Source organism: Tamandua tetradactyla, chromosome 1 (assembly GCF_023851605.1).
Source record: "Tamandua tetradactyla isolate mTamTet1 chromosome 1, mTamTet1.pri, whole genome shotgun sequence".
NCBI lineage: Eukaryota > Metazoa > Chordata > Mammalia > Pilosa > Myrmecophagidae > Tamandua > Tamandua tetradactyla.
The window spans coordinates 17714453-17733821 of record NC_135327.1 but is presented as its reverse complement, the minus strand read 5'-3'; the positions used below and the strand labels follow the sequence as shown (position 1 = coordinate 17733821).

General features: G+C 42.9%; 2 protein-coding genes across 4 annotated transcripts in view; one reads left to right on the top strand and one right to left on the bottom strand.

Moving 5' to 3' along the window:
- Positions 1–2155, top strand: part of ACSS2 (acyl-CoA synthetase short chain family member 2) — a 39692-nt gene extending 37537 nt beyond the window's left edge. For all 3 annotated transcript variants that reach the window (XM_077170639.1, XM_077170629.1, XM_077170619.1), the window contains 3 exons: positions 315–491; positions 1085–1159; positions 1291–2155. In XM_077170639.1, coding sequence (XP_077026754.1) covers positions 315–491; positions 1085–1159; positions 1291–1418 — 380 coding nt within the window. In that variant the 3' untranslated portion in view covers positions 1419–2155. The remainder of the gene's footprint in view (positions 1–314; positions 492–1084; positions 1160–1290) is intronic.
- A 292-nt stretch (positions 2156–2447) lies between these two features.
- Positions 2448–19369, bottom strand: part of GSS (glutathione synthetase) — a 33899-nt gene continuing 16977 nt past the window's right edge. The window contains exons 7-13 of the mRNA XM_077170607.1: positions 9745–9825; positions 9567–9644; positions 8339–8405; positions 5622–5816; positions 5048–5129; positions 3968–4157; positions 2448–2996 (exon numbers count right to left, since the gene is read on the bottom strand). Coding sequence (XP_077026722.1) covers positions 2873–2996; positions 3968–4157; positions 5048–5129; positions 5622–5816; positions 8339–8405; positions 9567–9644; positions 9745–9825 — 817 coding nt within the window. The 3' untranslated portion in view covers positions 2448–2872. The remainder of the gene's footprint in view (positions 2997–3967; positions 4158–5047; positions 5130–5621; positions 5817–8338; positions 8406–9566; positions 9645–9744; positions 9826–19369) is intronic.

The following is a 19369-nucleotide window of genomic DNA, read 5'->3' as shown; positions in this document are numbered from 1 at the left end:
CACTAGCCATGCTTCCCTGGCAACTCCCAGTCAAAGCCTTTCAAGATGGTACTGTCCTTTGGATAGACCATGCCTGGAGCATGGCATTCAGTTCTGAGCCCTGGGTTTGGAGGAAGAGCAACATAACACTAGAATGTGCCTGGAGGAGGGGAGCTAGGATGGTGGAGTAACTGGAAACATGTCCTGTAAGAAGTGGGTGAAGGGCCTTCCCCATTTGACCAGACCTGACTAACCCCAGAAGACAGACAGAGAAGGGGGTGGGGCTGAGGCAAGGGATGGGATCACTTTCATGGTACTTCTTTTCCCTTGACAAGGACACCTGCTAAGCACAGCTGAGGTGGAATCAGCACTTGTGGAACACAAGGCTGTGGTGGAAGCAGCTGTGGTCAGCCACCCTCATCCTGTGAAGGGTGAATGCCTGTACTGCTTTGTCACTCTGTGTGATGGCTACACTTTCGACCCTACCCTCACTGAGGAGCTCAAAAAGCAGAGTAAGGAGCTTCCTGGGTGGGGGGCTGTAGGGTCTATCCTAGTAGCACAGTTTCTACAAGTTTGGGGAGAGGCTGGAGTGTGCTGCTCCCTAACCTATACACAGATCCAGGGGGCCCCAGGAGCTGATTGATTTCTTTCTACTTAGCCTTTCACTGGTCTCTCTACTAGGATAGTAATAATAGCTAACATTTATAGAATACTTTCTCCACCACCACTGAGCTAAGTGCTTAAATGGATCATCCCATTTAATCCCCACAATCCCCCATGAAACAGATCCTGTTGTTACCTTCATTCTAAAGATGAAGAAACTGAGGCTCAAATAAGTTAAATCACTTGCCCAAGGCAGCACTGCTAGTAAGGTGGGATTTAACTTCTAGCAGGCTGAGTCCAGCCACAAAGCTAGATTAAGATAAAATAAGAGTAAAGAGATAATGTATTAAAAAGAGAGAGACAGGCAGGCAGTGAAACTGAGAATGACTCTGTGGGCAGGGCCTTGAAGAGGAAAATAGCAGGGAACAAAGCCATCTCTCTCTCGGTTTCTGGGAGCCTGGGCAAGGTACTGAAAAAATGCTTGATGATTTGTTGGTTACAGTTAGAGAAAAGATTGGCCCCATTGCCACACCGGATTACATCCAGAACGCACCCTGTTTGCCTAAAACCCGTTCAGGTATGCTCAGAGACACCCTTCCCCAACCCCGACCTTCCAACTTTGGTGGGGTATGTGTGGATAGAAGCCTTTGGCAGGGCTGGGGCGGATCAGTGCTGCCACCAGCTAACCACAAGCCTTTGGTCCCCCAGGGAAAATCATGAGGCGTGTGCTTCGGAAGATCGCTCAGAATGACCATGACCTGGGGGATGTATCTACGGTGGCTGACCCATCCGTCATCAGCAACCTCTTCAGCCACCGCTGCCTGACCATCCAGTGAACACCTTACCCATCATCCAGGATTCCCCCTGCTTGGCTCTCCAAAGTTTTGCCCATCCTCCCTGCTCCCCATCCAGGAGTGCTGAAGGCCTGTGCTGACCTACACCATCTCCCTCGACCAGCTAGCTGTCTGGCTCCATGAACCAACTTTAGCCCTGGGTAGAGACAATTCTTGTGACTGCCAGACAGATGGGACAGGGCCCAGGTCAGCCTCAGACTTCAGTGTTCCAATTGCAAAGAGCTCTTGGAGGCCAGAATGGGGACCTGAAAGTCATATACCCAACCTATGAGTGCAGAGGGCAAGTGAGGGCCTGGACTGAAGCAGGGAAGCAGCTCTGTAATCCTCTGTCACCTCTCTCAGGAAGCACCAAGACTTATTGCGGGCATGCATTTGCCCTTACAAATGCCTGTTTTTGAGTCCTGGAACAACTGATTATTTTTTAAACACTTTGCTTCTTCTGTACTGGGTCTGAAATCCTTTTGTGCCAGATGTCAGTGCTGTTGCCCACTTGTTCCAGGGGCTGACGGCAGGCCCACTCTCCAGAGTTTTCAGATGACCTACTTTTTCAGGGTAGGTATGTTATATTCCTAGCATCAGAGGAACTGTCTTCCCTTGTCTTCTGTTCCCATCCTCCCCTCAACAGAGCCCTGCTCACAGAGACATGCAAATGAAACTCTTCTTACCTCAGTTATGCTCAAGCGCTGTGGTTGTAGGAATAAAGTCTGTGACCTTAAGAAGGTGGTGACTTGTTTTCTTGGGTATCTTATAGGCTGTATATGCCTTTAGGTAAGTCCCCAAGTTAAGCAGAAGGTTCAAAGTAACTGAAGCCATTTACAACTGTGGTGTCCCTTCATGGTTTCCCTCCTTCCTGGGCTTCTACCGGGGATCCCCTCCCTGGAGCATTAGGATTAGGACATTAAGGTCTATAGGGTTTATATTTAGGGAAATTCTGATTATTGCCCAGTCACATTCCCTATTCCAACTCACTTTAAGTAGGCTGACCTAGATTATAGCTCCTTCCTCCCCTCTATACAAAAATCAAGAAATCACAGAACCAGCCAGGTGGTTTTATTTAAGGGAGAGCTGGGGAAAAGGCCTTTCAGTCCTATCCCAAGTCAGGCACTGGGAACTGCTGAAAGGCCTGACAAGGGACTGACAGAAGGGTGACAGGTTTTATGGATCCTTAAGAGTAGCTTCCCTTCAGCTATAACCACACCTCAGGGATTTGGGGGCTTCTAGAGCTCATCTATGGGAAACAGTTTTTCTGGATCTCAGAGGGAGCTGGAAGAGGGTACTCAGGATTCACCCTTCCAGGATCCTCGAAGTCTCTGGAAGAGACCAGTCCTCTCAGTGTGGGGAAGCCAGCCTCTCAATGGGGCTAGGAGAGGTGTAACAAGGAGAGAAGACAGATGGAAGGTCTCTTGAGAGAAGTCTGGGCCGATCTGGCTGTACTCTCATGCAGGGTATGGGTTGTCCAGGACTGCCACTCCTGCTGCCACACCACCATCTGCATGCTCAGTGGCTTTGGTTCGGAGCAGATGCCCCACATGCTTGTTCATCATCAGTGTCTTTCCCTGCCTACAGAAATAGGGGTGGAAGACACACAACTCCATCATTTGGATTCAGGCTCCAAATCTAAGACCCTTTCCTGGTCCCAACTGAGCAGATCATGGGTGACTGACTAGCTCTAAGAAAATCCTAGGATTTTGAAGTTAGATATGTGTTTGAGTCCTAGCTTGGAAATTAATAGGTCTTTTGCCTTTGATTTCCTCAATTAAAAATAGGGATAATACTCCTTACTTAGCAAGATGGTCATGTGGTTTAAATAAGACAGGAAAATCACTTAAAATGATGCTAGGCTTACGTTTCATGCTCAATAGCTACGAATTTTCTTTTCTGCCTCTCTCTTAAGATGGCTATGGTGAGTATGGGGTGGGAGGAGGGGAGAGAAGGCAGGTGGAGATCATGCAAGTGGTTAGAGGGGAAGGTTAAACAGAGGCCAGGCTCTGGTGGGGAAGAAGGATGGGTCTTGTCCTGACTTGAAGTATTCTGCAGGAAGTGGCATGAAGGAGCAGGAGCTGTTCCTTACAAATTCCCAGGTCCTCTCCTGATTCTTTAATGCTCAAATCCAAACTCAGGGGACACTCTGCCTTTCAAAGCCACTTAGAATCCTCTAGCTGGCCCATCCCACCTCTTCCCAGAATCCCCAGAGGTCTGGTAGCTGAACCCAAACTTCTTCCCTGGGGTTCTCTTCTAGTCCTAGTTTGGCAGACCATATTTTATCATCCCTCTTGATAGTATTTGGAATTTCCTTTATAGATGCAAAGCACACCTCACCTGGGCTTCATTTGATAGCTCAGTGAGGTGGACTGGTCTCGGATGCCTGACCTCATCTTACACATAAGGAAACAGGTAACACAGCTAAGGACTGGCAGAGTTGAGACCAAAGCTCAGAATTCTTAACTGTCCATGCAGGACTCCTTCCAGGCTCACTTGGCTGGCATTATGGCAGTAAGGTAGTAGAAAAATCCATCTCCTGACTGGCTCACCTAACATAGACCCCAAAGATGCCCAGTTCTGAGATGCACTGGACCACTCGGGCAGGGCTGCCAGGTCTTAGCAAGCAATTCTCAAAAGGCTGAGGTTCAATCTTCTCCATGAGGATGTAGGAGGCTCTCTCCTCGCTGTCCTTCAGTCGCTCCAAGACCTGTACCATCTCCTCTCCATACAGGTTGTTACCTGAAATTCCAATAACCAGTCACCCTGGAACCTCTGCCCACCTCTTCCACCCCGGGCCCTTACTTCTGGGGCCATGTGGGCAAGTCTGAGTGAGCTACTTGTCAGCAGCTTCAGTTCCGGATACCAGCTCAGAGAAGACAGTGTGGGTCTGCCTTTTAAGAAGGGAATGTGAACACTGACAGAAGAGCCTTTACTCACAAACTGAGCAAACCTTCCACCACACTGTCTGCACTAGTTCTCCTCTGCTTGTCTACGGCTGCTCCTTCTCAGCATCCATTACTGACCCCTTCTCTTACATGCTGGATTTCTCCAGGAACCAGTCTACCTCTCTTGTTCTCTCCTCCATGTATACATTGTTTTTTTTGTTTTTTTTTTCCAGAGACCTCTTCCATTCCCAAGGCTCCATTTTATACCTTATAAGTTGTTAACTCTAAATTTTTAACTCCAACTCCCCACTCTAGATATTGCACAGCCCCCCACCCCTCAAACAAACTAACATATTCAAACTGAGTTCATTACTTCCACCTAAAACACAGCGTCTCTCCTAGACTTTCCTATTCCTAATCAGGCAAAAGACATCTCTCAGTCGTATTTAACACTTCCATCTCCAGTTTGTTTACCACACTGCCATAACCCTAGCTCAGGCCTCTTCATTACAGGTACCTCATACTAAACTTGTTCAAACCTTCCAGTGCTGGTTAATAAGATCCCCTGTGTGCCCCGTAGCATGGTCCATGGTCTCCTAGCACACTGTCCAAGGTGAGGACATGTATCAATTCCTCACATATCCCCCGGAGCCTAAGACTGCCCATAGCAAGTGCCCATCAAAATTGGGGTCAGCCTGCCAGGTCCCTTTCACTGTACTACCCTGCAAAGGGGGAACCACCTACCTCCACCCTCTCTCTGAGGCTTTAGCACAAACCGGCTAGGGGCAGCAAGGGCCTCAGTGATGGCCTGGTCCCCTTCTTCACCCTGGCAGGAGGCAAAAAAGCAGTCAACAGCACTCTTAAGACCAAAGAGTTCAGAGCTAGCATCCTGCCTGTCAAGCAATATCAGAGGAAAAGCAGGAGTTGGAAGAGCCATAAGCACCTTCAGATTGGACATTACTACCTGAAATAGGACCCCCAATACATCCCCAAAAGCAACAAGTGTATTGAGACAAGCCTTTCTCCGGCAACAACTCAGAGATCTGCAATAGTAGGTCTAGAAACCGGGAGCAGAAATTCCCCAGGAACTGTATACCTCAGTTCCTTTCCCATCTCTTCCTTTGCTGACAGAACTTAAAATGGATTCCAGCCCCCATCCTCCCTCATGAGGCAGCCCCCTCGAGGCCCCCAGGGGTTCTCACAGTGTCACGGACCCAAGTCCAGCCCAATGCCAGCTTCAGCCTCCCCAATAATTGGGCCTCCAGGGTCCCTGCCACCTCAGCAGCCTGTGATAAGAGAAAGCGGGCTGCCCACGTACCATGTCCAGTGAGTAGAGGCCAGCAAAGGTGGCACGGAGGCGGGCCACAGCCTCAGGCTGGCCAGGAAGCAACACCTCCAGCATGCCCACCCTGCTCAGCTCCTGCTGCACCTTTTTAGTCCCAGCCAGCTGGGTGGCAATGTCTGGGCACTTGACAGCACAGGACCTCTCCAGCAGCAAACGTGCTTCCCAGTTCTGCAGACAGAAGATAGAATGAACTCTATTGTACTTCATCTGACCTTTACCAAGCAGCCATCAAGGGCCAGTTGCCATGCTTTACAATTTCACATTCATTATTTCCCAGGATTATTACAACAGCCTTGTGAGGCAGATAGGGTCTTTCCAATCTGCAGGACTCTTGTCCTCAGGGAGCTCACAGTCTAGTACAATAACATGACTACACTTAAAAACCAAAAATGACAAGAGGTCTAAGGGTGTAGGCAAATGGCTGAAGGGGTTTCAAGGCGATGGGCCGCTTGTTTATGAGCTCAGCTTCCCCTGCACTTCAATGAAATCCAAACTCCTTACTATGGTCTACAAGTCCCTGAGCATCTAACCCCTACCCACTTTCTCAACCTCTTTCATGCCACCCCCTTACCCTGATTCCCATGTGCTAGCCACAGGGGCTATTGTCATTCCTCAAACACAAACCTCATTCCCTTCTCAGGACCTGTGCATATGCGGCTTTACCCTCTGTCTGGAATTCTCTTCCTTCTGGCTTTTCCTATAGATGGTTTTTCTCATTCTTAAGTCTTCACTCAAAGTCACCTTCTCAAAGAAGTCTTCTTTGACTGTCTTTTTAATGTAGATTTCCCCATAATTCTCTGTATCATTTCACCCTATTGTTTCAAAGCAGTTACTCCACCTAGAAAAGGCCTTTTCTATTTTTACTTTCTGATGTCTGGCAACCTGATCAGACAGTTCCATAAGGACTGGACCCTTGCTGTCTGCCTCGTTTCCTATTGTATCTCCAGTGCCCAAGACATCCAACATTGTTGGATGAGGTGAAATTTGACAGGTGGGGCCCAAAGGGGAAGGGATAATCAGCCTAGCAGAATACTATGTGCAAGAGTCCACTGGTGAGTAATCATAGGATAAGTGGTCCAGTGTGCCAGGATTTTAGGGTGTGAGAGGCAGGGGGAATAGTGGAGAATCATGCATCCCAACTTGGTCTTATTCTCAGGCATTAAGGGAGAGTCTGTCCTTGGTTCCAGACCACAGCAAACTGCCCACAGCAGGACCAAGACTGTGTCAGTGGAGCAGCTCCCCTCCTCCACGCTGTCTTTCCTTTGATACAATGATCGACGTGCAGCACTTGTGCCTGATCTTGTCCAACAACCCCAGTCTCCTAACTACTGGGCTGGTGTTCCAGGATGAGTCACAAGTGACCAGAATATCAGAGGACCTCATTATTTTAAAAGCAGGAAAAGAAAACCCCAGAAGTGAGCAATGGCTTGCCCAAGATCATCCAGCAAGTCACTAAGACTTGCAGATTTGATCTCCTTGTTTTAAATGGGATCTGAGCTTCTCAGTTCCCCCAAAATATCTACCTCCTTATGTACTAACTGCCCTTCTTGTTAGTTCAACCTCTTCTCTCTTTTTAAGCTTTCTTTGGTCTCTCTCTCAATTCCTCTGTTTGGAACCTAGATTTATTTTCCCAATGGACAGTTTCTGTCTCCTCTAGTCAGCAAGTTCCTAGCACTGTTAAAAACCTCTCTATACAAAAGGACCTTCTGTAGAGCTGTCCCCTATAGAGCTGGGCCTTAGGGAGAATCCTAAATTCAAAGAATTATAGACCTGGAAGATGCTCCCTCAATTTTTCTAGTATATCTCCCTCAGTTCACAAATGGAGAAGCTGAAACAGAAAAGGTTGGGAACCTGCCCATGGCCACATAGAGGCAGATCTAAAGGCTTACAACCCCCAGCCCACTGTTCATGGTATTTCCTAAAGTATTTCCCCCTTTGCCTTCTCCCATCTCAAAGCTGGGCTTCTTAGCTTTCCCACACTGTGGGCATTAAGGGCAGGGGGAGAAGAATGATATGCTGGAAATGCCATCAAACCAAGAGTCAGAAAGCCTGGGAACTCCCTGGGACCTTAGACAAGCCCCGGTATCTATCTCTCCAAACCTTCATTTCTCTATCTGTATAATGGAGATGATTATATGTCTCATAGGATGGTTGAAAGGATTAAGTGAAGTAATGGACATGGAAAGCAATTTCAAAACTACATAGTAGGATATCAAGATAAAGTGGTATCATCACTCCTATCATTAACATAAATCAGATGGTGGATAAAAATTTTCTGACTCAGATAAAGGAGAAACAGGAGTTGGCTTGCATCAGCTAGTGAGAGCTGACTGTACGTATTTCTTCCCAACTCTGTGTTCAAAGATGTTTAATTAGGTAGCTTGAACTCCGCCATGGTGGGAGTATTTATACCATGAAAATCAGCAACATCAGGGGCTTTTTATCCCCCAGAGAGACGTTGCTAAAACTTTACCACTGAAAACAGTGACTAAAGCATCATGAATTCCTGAGTGTTCAGATTCTGGAAGACAATATGCTTATGGAGAGTGAGAGGCTCCAGCAACAAGTTCCCTGAAGAACTGAAGCTCAGGCCTAGGGCAAAAGCCAGGCTGCTGTGATGTGTGAGTCAAATCTCTGTGGAGCTCTGATGGATCCCAGGAGGACAGAATGGTCTAATAGAAAATACCAACCTGTCGACTGTACTGACTTGGCATGTAGCCGTCTCGGAAGTAAACCACAGCAACTTCCTGACCGTCCCTAGAACACAGGAGGAAGAAAGATGCAGTGTTAAATTACGACTGACGTGTTTGGTGGTTCAATCTATTTTAGGATGTATCAAAATGAGTTTGGTGTCTTTGAAAGTCATCCATAGGAGAATCTAGGCAGTTCATTGGAACTGGTGAGAGGAGGTACCCACACCACCAGTGCTTATATTAAAAAATGTGGAGTGTGCAGAAAGGAAAGTCTAAGCTGTTGAAGAAGGAAAGGGCGGTTTTAGAATTTTCTAGGTCTAGAGTCATTCTAGGAAGGCCAGAAGGAAAACAAGAAGGTAGGTAACCAGAACCAAATTAGATACATTAAAAAAAAAAAAGTTGGCTTGAAATTACTGAGCAGCAGGATAATATTTCCATGTGTAGCAAAAAGCACTTGCATTTTCACTGCTTAAAGTAGCTGAAACCAGGCTCAGATTTTAAAAATGGTAGTTGAGGGGGAGGGGGAGGGGGAGATACACAATTATGAGTCTGGCTTTTTGAACTTGCCCTTTTTCTTCAACCTATTTGATGTTATCTGGTCTACACTGGAAAATAAATGAACTACTTTGCTTTGCTATGATAAAAGACTATTTTGAAAATATTGAGTGGTTTGTGAAATCACACTGAGGCTCTTAATTTTAACACTCATGAAATTTCAAATCTAAATATGTATGTTGCAATGCTACCCCAATATGGAGCATCAAACCTCCCTGGTGGTGGGCCCCCTGGAGGGAAGGTTAGGGCCTTGCCTGGAACACAAATCAAGGCCCCTTGAGGTCCTGCCCAAGTTCAGAGAGTGGCATCTACATCAATCACAGAATGAGCTGGCTGCTCCTCTTCCTCCTCGATTGGCCAGCCCAACTGCCCAGGTTTGACCTGACCGGTCACCAAGAGGGGCAACAACACTTTTGGTAGCCCAGGGACATATGAAACTAAAGTTATCTTTTAGAAGACCTGTATCCCCCAAATCAACAGTTGTGATACAAGCCTTTAGAAACTGAGCATGGCTGGCATTCTGTAAAGTTTCCTGGGTTATTTCAGAGTTAGCACCGGAAATTCAGAGAAGCAAGCAGGCACCACATCTCTTTTAGGAGAGAGGATGGCAGGCTGAGTTTCACAGATGGGACCTTTATTGGGTCCTTGGGAATGCTCCCTGAACACTTACATAAACAGCCTTTGGTCTTGGTCCAGAGAACCCTTTTCAGAGACATCTTCAAAACTTCGCCGGATTACATGGATGTTTCTGAGAAATATGGGCAAGGATCAGTGTGAGAGTTCTGTTCTGAACGGCCCTCCCCAACCCTGGGGGAGGCCACATCTGAGGTCCCCGCTTCCTTACTTACCTGTCCAGGAGCTCATTCTCTATAGCACGCTGGTCAAACACATTCCTTTCCTTTTCTTGAGCAATCAGCAGCACCAAAGCACTGGAGAAAGAGCACAGACAGGGAAAAGCTGCTACAGAGTTTATCCTCCTTCTGGTTCCCTCTCTTTAAGAAAGAGAATAAGAACACAGCTTCCTAGAAAAAGCAGATGTTCCCTTGACTCAGGATTGCCTCAGGTATTGACACCTGAGGATACAACACATTATTTCCTCAAAATAGAAAACTTTAAAAAATGGAGCTGTCTTTTCTTGTCTCTTCTCTAGTGGGTACACGAAATAATGTTATGATGTTCATTTTCTGTGTAAATTAAAATTTAGATTTAAAACCATCTCAAAAACCCAAGAGGACTTTTTTTTTTAATTTTGCATAATGATTCTAAAATCTGTCTGGAAGAATAAATAGGAGGGTGGTAGTATTGAAGAATATTTTGTGAAAAACACAATGCTGGGATTAGGGGCTAGTGACTACTTCTAGATTATAAAGCATATAATAAAGCGGTGTGGTTCTTGCATGAAATATTAAAATAGCTCAATGGAACCCTACCAAAAGCCTACAGAGCCAACCATAAATAAGGCACTATTTCCTAGGGCCTCCCAACAGTTCTGTGACATACCTGGGGGCAGATTTGGGATCACTGGGGCTTACCTGACCTCTTCTCTGCTTATCCACATGTTTCTTAAAGAAGCAGGGACTTGAAGGCTCAGGGAAAAGCTTATGCCAGAGAACTACCCAATTTTTCAGCTATAAGCCAACCTATTTTCAAAGTCAAGTCTAGTCCCCTACCTTAGGGACAATGCTCAGCATCACCAAACACTATTTTTACTGCTCTGTACCTGGGGCTTTCTGCTCAGATCCTTGGGTACCCAGGCTTTGGTTTAGGATTCAAGGTATGGCTTCTTGACCTCCTGCACTTGACCCCTCTCGTCTGTTTGCCTCTGCTTCTCCTTACTTCAGCTGAACCTCTTAGACTGAATTTGGTCTCACTGACTCCTTTCCACTTACCCCCAACGCTGGTCCTAGTATGCATGCCCCCCTGGTGTGCCTGCTTCCCATGAGGGTAAGCATGACATTCACCTGAGGCTCTGCTCGAAGCTGGGTTCTGAGAAATAAGCTAGAATTTCACAAGCCACATATACGAAGGCCAATGGTCTTGCCCTTCACTTTGCAGCCTGATGTGCTTGGTTCATGGGTGGGGGTGTGTGTGAGTTTATGTGGGAGGGTGGCACCTGGCCCAGGCTGGCCCGCCGCCAGGAAGAGGCGAAGGAGTGCGGTTAGAGGATGTGGGTTAAAGTGGAACTGCATGCCCCAGCTAATTAAGTCAGCCTGCCATCTGCCAAAGCTCAGGGCCAGACCCGGAAAACATGCTACGTTTTCCACCCTCCTGCTTTCACTTCTGAGCAGTTTGCTGGGAATGGGACTAGGAAAACTGCCAGCTAAGGTGAAGCGACAGTGGCATGGACTGCGAGGGAGGACACTTGAGTCCTAGTCCTGGCACTGCCAGGGATTTGTGGTATGTTCTTGGACAAGTCAGTTTCCTTTCTTGGGCCCTGATTTACCCATTTATAAAATCAGGGGGTTAAACAGATCAGTAGTTCACCAACTTTTATCACCAAGAATCCCCTTTTCTTATTCTTGCTTGTTTCAACCACAGACCTGTGTTATAGAAGAATTTGTCTAAATTGAAATCATAATTAATTTTCCAATCTTCCTTTTAAAAACATTCTTTAAAAACATGACGTAATTGATGAAAATTCATCTGCTTTACAGATGCTTGACCTTAGGTTTTTTAAATTTATTTATCAAACATACTAACATACAACAAACATTCTTACCATATGATTATTCCATCCTACATATACAATCAGTAATTCACAATATCATCACATAATTGTATATTTATCATCATGATCATTTCTTAGAACATTTGCATCAATTCAGAAAAAGAAAACAGAAAAAAATTCATACATATCATACCCCTTACCTCTCCCTTTCATTGATCACTAGCATTTCAATCTACTAAATTTATTTTAACATTTGTTCCCCCTATTATTTATTTATTTTTAATTCATATGTTTTACTTGTCTGTCAATAAGGTAGATAAAAGGAGCATCAGACACAAGGTTTTCACAATCACACAGTCACATTGTGAAAGCTATATCATTATACAATCATCTTCAAGAAACATGGCTACTGGAACACAGCTCTACATTTTCAGGCAGTTCCCCCCAGCCTCTCCATTACACCTCAACTAAAAAGATGATATCTATCCAATGCATAAGAATAACCTCCAGGATAACCTCTCAACTTTGTGTGGAATCTCTCAGCCACTGACACTTTATTTTGTCTTATTTCACTCTTCCCCCTTTTGGTCGAGAAGGTTTTCTCAATCCCTTGATGCTGAATCCCAGCTCATTCTAGGATTTCTGTCCCATGTTGCCAGGAAGGTTTACACGTCTGGGAGTCATGTCCCACGTAGAGAGGGGAGAGCAGTGAGTCTGCTTGTCACGTTGGCTGAGAGAGAGAGCTGGCCTTAGCTTTCCTACTGACTATGGGACCATGTTTCTTGGAGGCAGAGTGTAAGAGAGAGATCATAAACCTCAGAACAGAGAGAAATGAATTCTGTACTTATTAGCTATGTGCCTTTGGGGAATTTAACCTCAGTTAGCTCTTTGTAAATTAAAACTACTAAACAGTACCACTTGTTAAATGGTATTTGTTATTATTATCTTTATTTTTATGATGATGATTGAAAGTACCATACAATGATCTGCATCGAGTTTTTTAAAGTCTATTTAATATTCATGATCTCATTAAATTTTCCCTACCACCCTTTTAGGTATTATCATCTTCATTTTACAAATAAGGAAACTGAAGCTCAGCAAAAAAACTGACTTGCCAAATTCATGTGCTATGTCAGCAGAAGAGCCTCTCTGCCTGTCAAAATGGGGGGAACAAGTCCTACTTGGGCACCCCATGGCTCCTATCCATCACTGCTGACCTCTGGGCACATGAATCCTTTCTCTCCATTTTATTCATAGCTTGGCTGAACATTTGTCTGGCAGCAGTTCCCCAGCTGATCCATCTCCCAGCTTCACTCTCTTAAAATATAACTTAGCCAAAAGCTCTACATGATAGAGTATTTGTCTGATGACTTATAAATGGTCAGAGTCTGAAGTTTCTTGGATCTAAGTGAGGCCTAGAGAGGCCAGCAAGGCTCTTTGAAGGCAATAAAGTAAAGAGATTAAGAAAACAGGTTATGGGGGTGCAAGGATATTTCAGTGGTAGAATTCTCGCCTGCCATGCAGGAGACTCGGGTTTGATTCCTGGTTTATGCACTTCCCCAAAAACAAACAAACAAACAAAAATTCAACAAATGGTGCTGTAATTAACGGGATACTCCCATGGAAAAATAATGAAATGTTACCCTGCCATACAGCATACAAAAAAAAAAAAAAATACAGGTTATTGGATGATTATAGGAAGATGGTGATGTAGGAAGCTCAAGGAATTGATCCCTCCACTAGAACAACTATGGAACTGGCAGGAACTGTTTGCATCAACTATTGGAAACCTGAAGGCTAGTTGAACACTTGCAGCATCCAGGAAAATGATGGATGAAGAAGCTGGTAAGCTTCAGTGAATTTCACCTTCCATATCCCACCCCCTCAGCTGAGTGGCAGGCAGCTGTGGGGACTGCAGCCTGAGTTCCTGGTGTGGTTTGTTGGTGTTAGGGTGGGCAATAAGGACCTTGTCCTTCAAAAACTGGACTTCTGTTTTTTGATTGCCATTGCTGCTCCTAATTGCTGTGGGGCTGGCAGAGACAGTAGCCATTGTTTTGACCTCCACAGGTTGAAGTGAATTCCCGGACAAGGAGGAGATTTAAAGAAATTGTATCTCCCTTTTTTCTCACTTGGGAAACCATACATTCAAGGAAATTCGTATCAGGCTACTGGCTGACCACAGAGATAATAGAAAAGAAACTTCAGCAACCACACAAAACAAGGAAAATATATTTTGCAAAAATGGTTTGGAAAAGTCATAAATGGACAGGCCCAGCCCACAACTAGCAAAATCAGCAATCTCTGAGGAGTGGAAGAATTAGACTTCAAGAATTACTACAGCATAGTACTCAGAATGTCCAGTTCACCAAAAAGAAAAAAAAGAAAAACATACAAAGAAACGGGAAAGTACAACCTATTCACAGATAAAAAAAGATATTGACAGAAACCTTCCCTGAGGATGTTCATACTTTGGAAGTATTCATCAAAGATGTTAAATCAACTGTCTTAAATATGTTCAATGAGCTAGAGGAAACCATGGAAAAGACTAAAGGAAATCAGGACAATGATGTCTGAACAAAATGAAAATATCAATAAACAGATAGAAATTATAAAAAAGAAACCAAATAGAAATCCTAGCTCTGAAAAAGAATTGAAATGAAAAACTTACTAAAGGGGTCAACAGCAGATTTGAGGAGGCTGAAGAAAGGATCAGCAAACTTGAAGATAAGACTATTGGAATTATCCAGGCTGGAGAAAGAAAAAAGAACAAAGAAAAATAAACAAAGTCTGAGGACACTTAGGATACCATCAAGTATATCAATATACATATCACTGGAGTCACAGAAGGACTATAGATAGGGAAAGGGGCAGGAAAATTATTTGAAGAAATAATAGCTAAAAATTTCCAAAATCTAATGAAAGACATGATTATACATATCCAGGAGGTTCAATGAACTCCAAGCAGGATTTTCAAATTCATCTGGAATTGCAAGAGGCCATGAAGAACCAAAACTATCTTGAAAAAGAACAAAGTTGGAGAACTGACATGGCCCAATTACAAAACTTAGTACAAAGTTACAGTAAACAAAACAGTGTAATAGACTATAAGGTGAATGGACTATAAGACCAATGGAATAGAAATGAGAGTACAGAAATAAACCCATACATCTGTGGCTAGTTGGTTTTCAACAAGGAAGCCAAGACCATTCAGTGGTGAAAGAAAAGTCTCTTCAACAAATGGCACTCGGATACATGGAAAAGAATAAAGTTAGACTCCTACCTCTCACCATATCCAAAAGTTAACTCAAAATGAACCAATGACCTAAATATAAGAGCTAAAACCATAAAACTCTTAGAAGAAAACATATGAGTAAATCATTAAGCCCTTGTATTTGTCAATGGATTCTTAGATATGGTACCAAAAGCATGAACAACAAAAGAAAAAATAATGAATTAGACTTCATCAAAATTAAAAACTTTTGTGCAACAAAGGACATCACCAAGAAACTGAAAAGACAACCCGCAGAATGGGAAAAAATATTTTTAAATCACATATCTGATAAGGGTTTAATATCCAGAAAAATAAAGAACTCCTACAACTCAAAAGCAAAAAGACAAAAAAAATCCAATTTAAAAATGGGCAAAGGACTTGAATAGATATTTCCCCCAAAGAAGATAGACAAATGGCCAATAAACATATGAAAAGATGCTCAATATCATTAGTCATTAGGGAAATGCAAATCAAAGCCACAATGAGATACCACTTCATACCCACTAGAATGGCTATTATCAAAAACAAAAACAGAAAACAGTATTAAAATAGTGTTGTTAAGTGTGGATAAATTGGAAGGAACCTTAGTGCATTGTTGATGGAAATGTAAAATGGTATAGCCACTGTGAAAAAGTGTGGCACTTCCTCAATAAGTTAAATATATAATTACTATATGACCCAGCAATTTCACTCCTAGATATATATGCAAAAGAAATGAGAGCAGGGACTCAAACAGTTTATAGCAGCATTATTCACAGTAGCCAAAAGATGGAAACAATCCAAACGCCCATCAACAGATGACAAAGCATGGGATACACATACAATGCAATATTATAAAGTTATAAAAATGAATGAAGTTCTGAATCATGCTACAGCATGGATGAATCTTGAAAACATAATTTAAGTGAGATAAGCCAGACACAAAAGGACAAATATTGTATGATTTGATTTATAGGAGGTATCTAGACTAAGTAAATTCTTAGAGATAGAAAATAGATTAGAGGAATCAAATTGAGTATTCAGAAATAGATCCTCTCATCTATGGACAATTGATCTTTGATAAGGCAGTCAAGCCAATCCAGTTGGGGCAGAGCAGCCTCTTCAATAAATGGTCCTAGGAGTGCCGGATATCCATATGCAAAAGAAGGAAAGAGGACCTATATCTCACACCCTATTAAAAAATTAACTCAAAATGGATCAAAGACCTAAACATTACAGCTAAGACCATAAAACTTTTAGAAGAAAATGTTGGGAAATATCTTATAAATCTTGTGATAGGAGGTGGTTTCCTAGACCTTACACCCAAAGCACAATGAAAAAAGAAACAAATAAACGGAATCTCCTCAAAATCAAACACTTTTGTGCATCAAAGAACTTTGGAAACTAAAAAGGCCTATGCAATGGGAGACTATATTTGGAAACCACATATCAGATAAGGTCTAATATCTAGAATATGTAAAGAGATTCTACAACTCAGCAACAAAAAAGACAAACAAGCCAATTAAAAAACAGGGGAAAGACATGAATAGACACTTTTCAGAAGAGGAAACACAAATGGCTAAAAGGCATATGAAAAGAACCTCAACTTCACTGGCTATTAAGGAAATGCAAATGTAAATCAAAATCACAAAAAGATATCATCTCACACCCACTCGAATAGCCATTATCAAAGAAACAGAAATCGACAAGTGCTGGAGAGGATGTGGAGAAAGAGGCACACTTAACCACTGTTGGTAGGAATGTAGAATGGTACAACTGCTCTGGACAGCAGTTTGGCGGTTTCTCAGGAAACTAAGTATAGAATTGCCATATGATCCAGCAATGCTATTACTAGGTACATAGAGGAACTGAAGGCAAGGACACAAAAGGACATTTGCACACCGATGTTGACACAGCATTATTCATGATTGCCACGAGTTGAAAACAGCCCAAATGTCCATCAATGGACAAATGGCTAAACAAGCTGCGTATACACATATGATGGAATATTACTCAGTTGTAAGACAGAATTAAGTCATGAAGCATGTAACAACATGGGTGAACCTTGAGGATATTATGCTGAATGAAATTAGCCAGAAACAAAAGGACAAATAGTGTATGGTCTCACTGATATGAACTAACATTAATGAATGAACTTTGAGAGTTAAAGAACACAGGTTATCAGAACACAGAGACTGGGCATCTACAGAATGTTCAACAGGATTGACTGTAAAGATCCAGAAATGGATAGCACAGTACTATCTAATGGTAGCATGATAATATAAGTACACGGAATGAGGTTGAATGTGAGTATGGCTGAGGGAGAAGGGCTGGGGGCATGTATGACATATGAAGGAAAGACAGTGAATAAAGACAGCTAGTATAACTTAGCGATGCCTAGCATGGACAATGATGGGGATTAAATGTACAAATACAGGAATGTTTCTACATGAGGGAGAACAAATGAATGTCAGTATTACAAGTGTTGAAAATGGGATGGTATATTGGAAAAAATACAATCAATGCAAACTAGGGTCTAGAGTCAACAGTAACATTGTAACAACCTTCCATTGAATGTAACAAAGGCAATAAGCCAAAACTAAATGTCAATTAACAGGAGCTATGGGGAAGGAGTATGGGATTCTTTGTGGAAGAAAAGGAAATGTCCTCATATAGATTGTGGTGGCGAAGGCATGACTGTGATTATTCCAGGAATTACTGATTTTTTACTTAAGTTGGATTGTATGACATACAAATAAAACTGTTCAAAAATGAACAGAGAGACACAAGTGCTGGAGAAATATGGGAGAAAGAGATGCCCTAATTCACTGTTAGTAGGGAAGCTGAGAGGAGCAGCCTCTCTGGAGGACAGTGTGGTGTTTCCACAGGAGGCTAGGGGTGGGGTTGCCCTATAATCCTGCAACCCTGTTGCTCAATATATCTGGAGGAAGTGAGAGTGGGGACACAAATGGACATTTGCACACTGGTGTTTATGGCGGCAGTGTTCGTAATTTGTAACAGATGGAGGTGGCCTAAGGGTACAACGATTGAGGGAAGGAAGTGGGAACTGGGATGTACACATACAACAGATTACTGAGAAGCTACAAGAAAGAATGAAGTTGTGAGGCATGAAACTAGGTAAATGACCTTTAAGGACTGTATGTTGGATGAAGTGGCAGAAACAAAAAGACAAATATTATCATACTTCACTCATATGGACCAACTGTAATGTACAAACTCAGAGTCTTGAAGTCAAGAGCATGGGTTATCAGATTTGGGCCTATTGTAAAAGTTGTTAGATTTTAAGCTCTTATAGAAGTCACATTTATTCCAGATTTGGAACTGTTATTTCTAAATTCTAAGACACTGAGCTCTGTGTGTATAATCTTGTTATTCCCTGGAACTTTGGGTATTATGTGACTTCTGAGATTCAGAGTTAGAGCTTGAAGCTATGAAATCAGCATTACCCCATCTGGCAACTGTTAAAAAAGTTGAAAAAGTGATCAGACCTAGAGATATGAATGAAGCTGATCTGGATAGGACTAAGGTAAATCAGAATACGGGGGAAAGGATGATATGGTCAATATTTTAAAACTTCAACATCTATGTGAAACCAAAGGGAGAGATGTTTATTTGGTATAAAATTTATATTTTTGGTAGTACACTAAAACTAATTTAACGTGTATGATTAGTTTGTTTGAATACCATAATTACACAAAATCTTGAATAGGGTGTAAGATCTTGGTTTGTACAGGTCAGTGTGATGCCCTGATACATTCCAGAGAAACTTGAGCAGAGAATAAAAAATTATTTGCAAAGTCCCTTGAGGGACTGTGGAGAAAGGATGAAATATTAATATTCCCCACCTGGGGAATTCCTGATATTTTTACAAGCATTGGGAACAACCAATTTAATAGGGTGAGCCTTCAATCTTGGGGCTCACCCCTATGAAACTTACTCCTACAAAGGAGATGCTAAGCCTACTATAATTATGCCTAAGAGTCACCCCCTGGAGAACCTCTTTTGTTGCTCAGATGTGGCCTTTCTCTCTAAGTGAATTCAGCAGGTGAATTCACTGCCTTCCACACTACATGGGACATGACTTCCAGGGGTGTAGATCTCCCTAGTAACATGGGACAGAACTCCCAGGGACGAGCTGGGACCTGGCATTATGAGATTGCGAAAGCCTTCTACTAGACCAAAAGGGTGAAGAAAGAAATGAGACAAAATGAAGTTTCAGCGGCTGAGAAATTTCAAATAGAGTCAAGAGGTTATCCTGGAGATTATTCTTAGGTATTATATAGATCCCTTCTTAGTTTATGGCATATTGGAGTGGCTAGAGGGCAGTACCTGAAACTGTTGAACTGTATCCCAGTAGCCTTGATTATTGAAGATGACTATATAACTACACAGCTTGAATATGATTGTATAACTATAAGGCTTTTACAATGTGACCATGTGATTGTGAAAACCTTGAGGATGGTGCTCCCTTTCTCCAGGGTATGAGCAGGTGAGTAAAAAAGGACAAAAATAAATAAATAATATGGGGGGGATA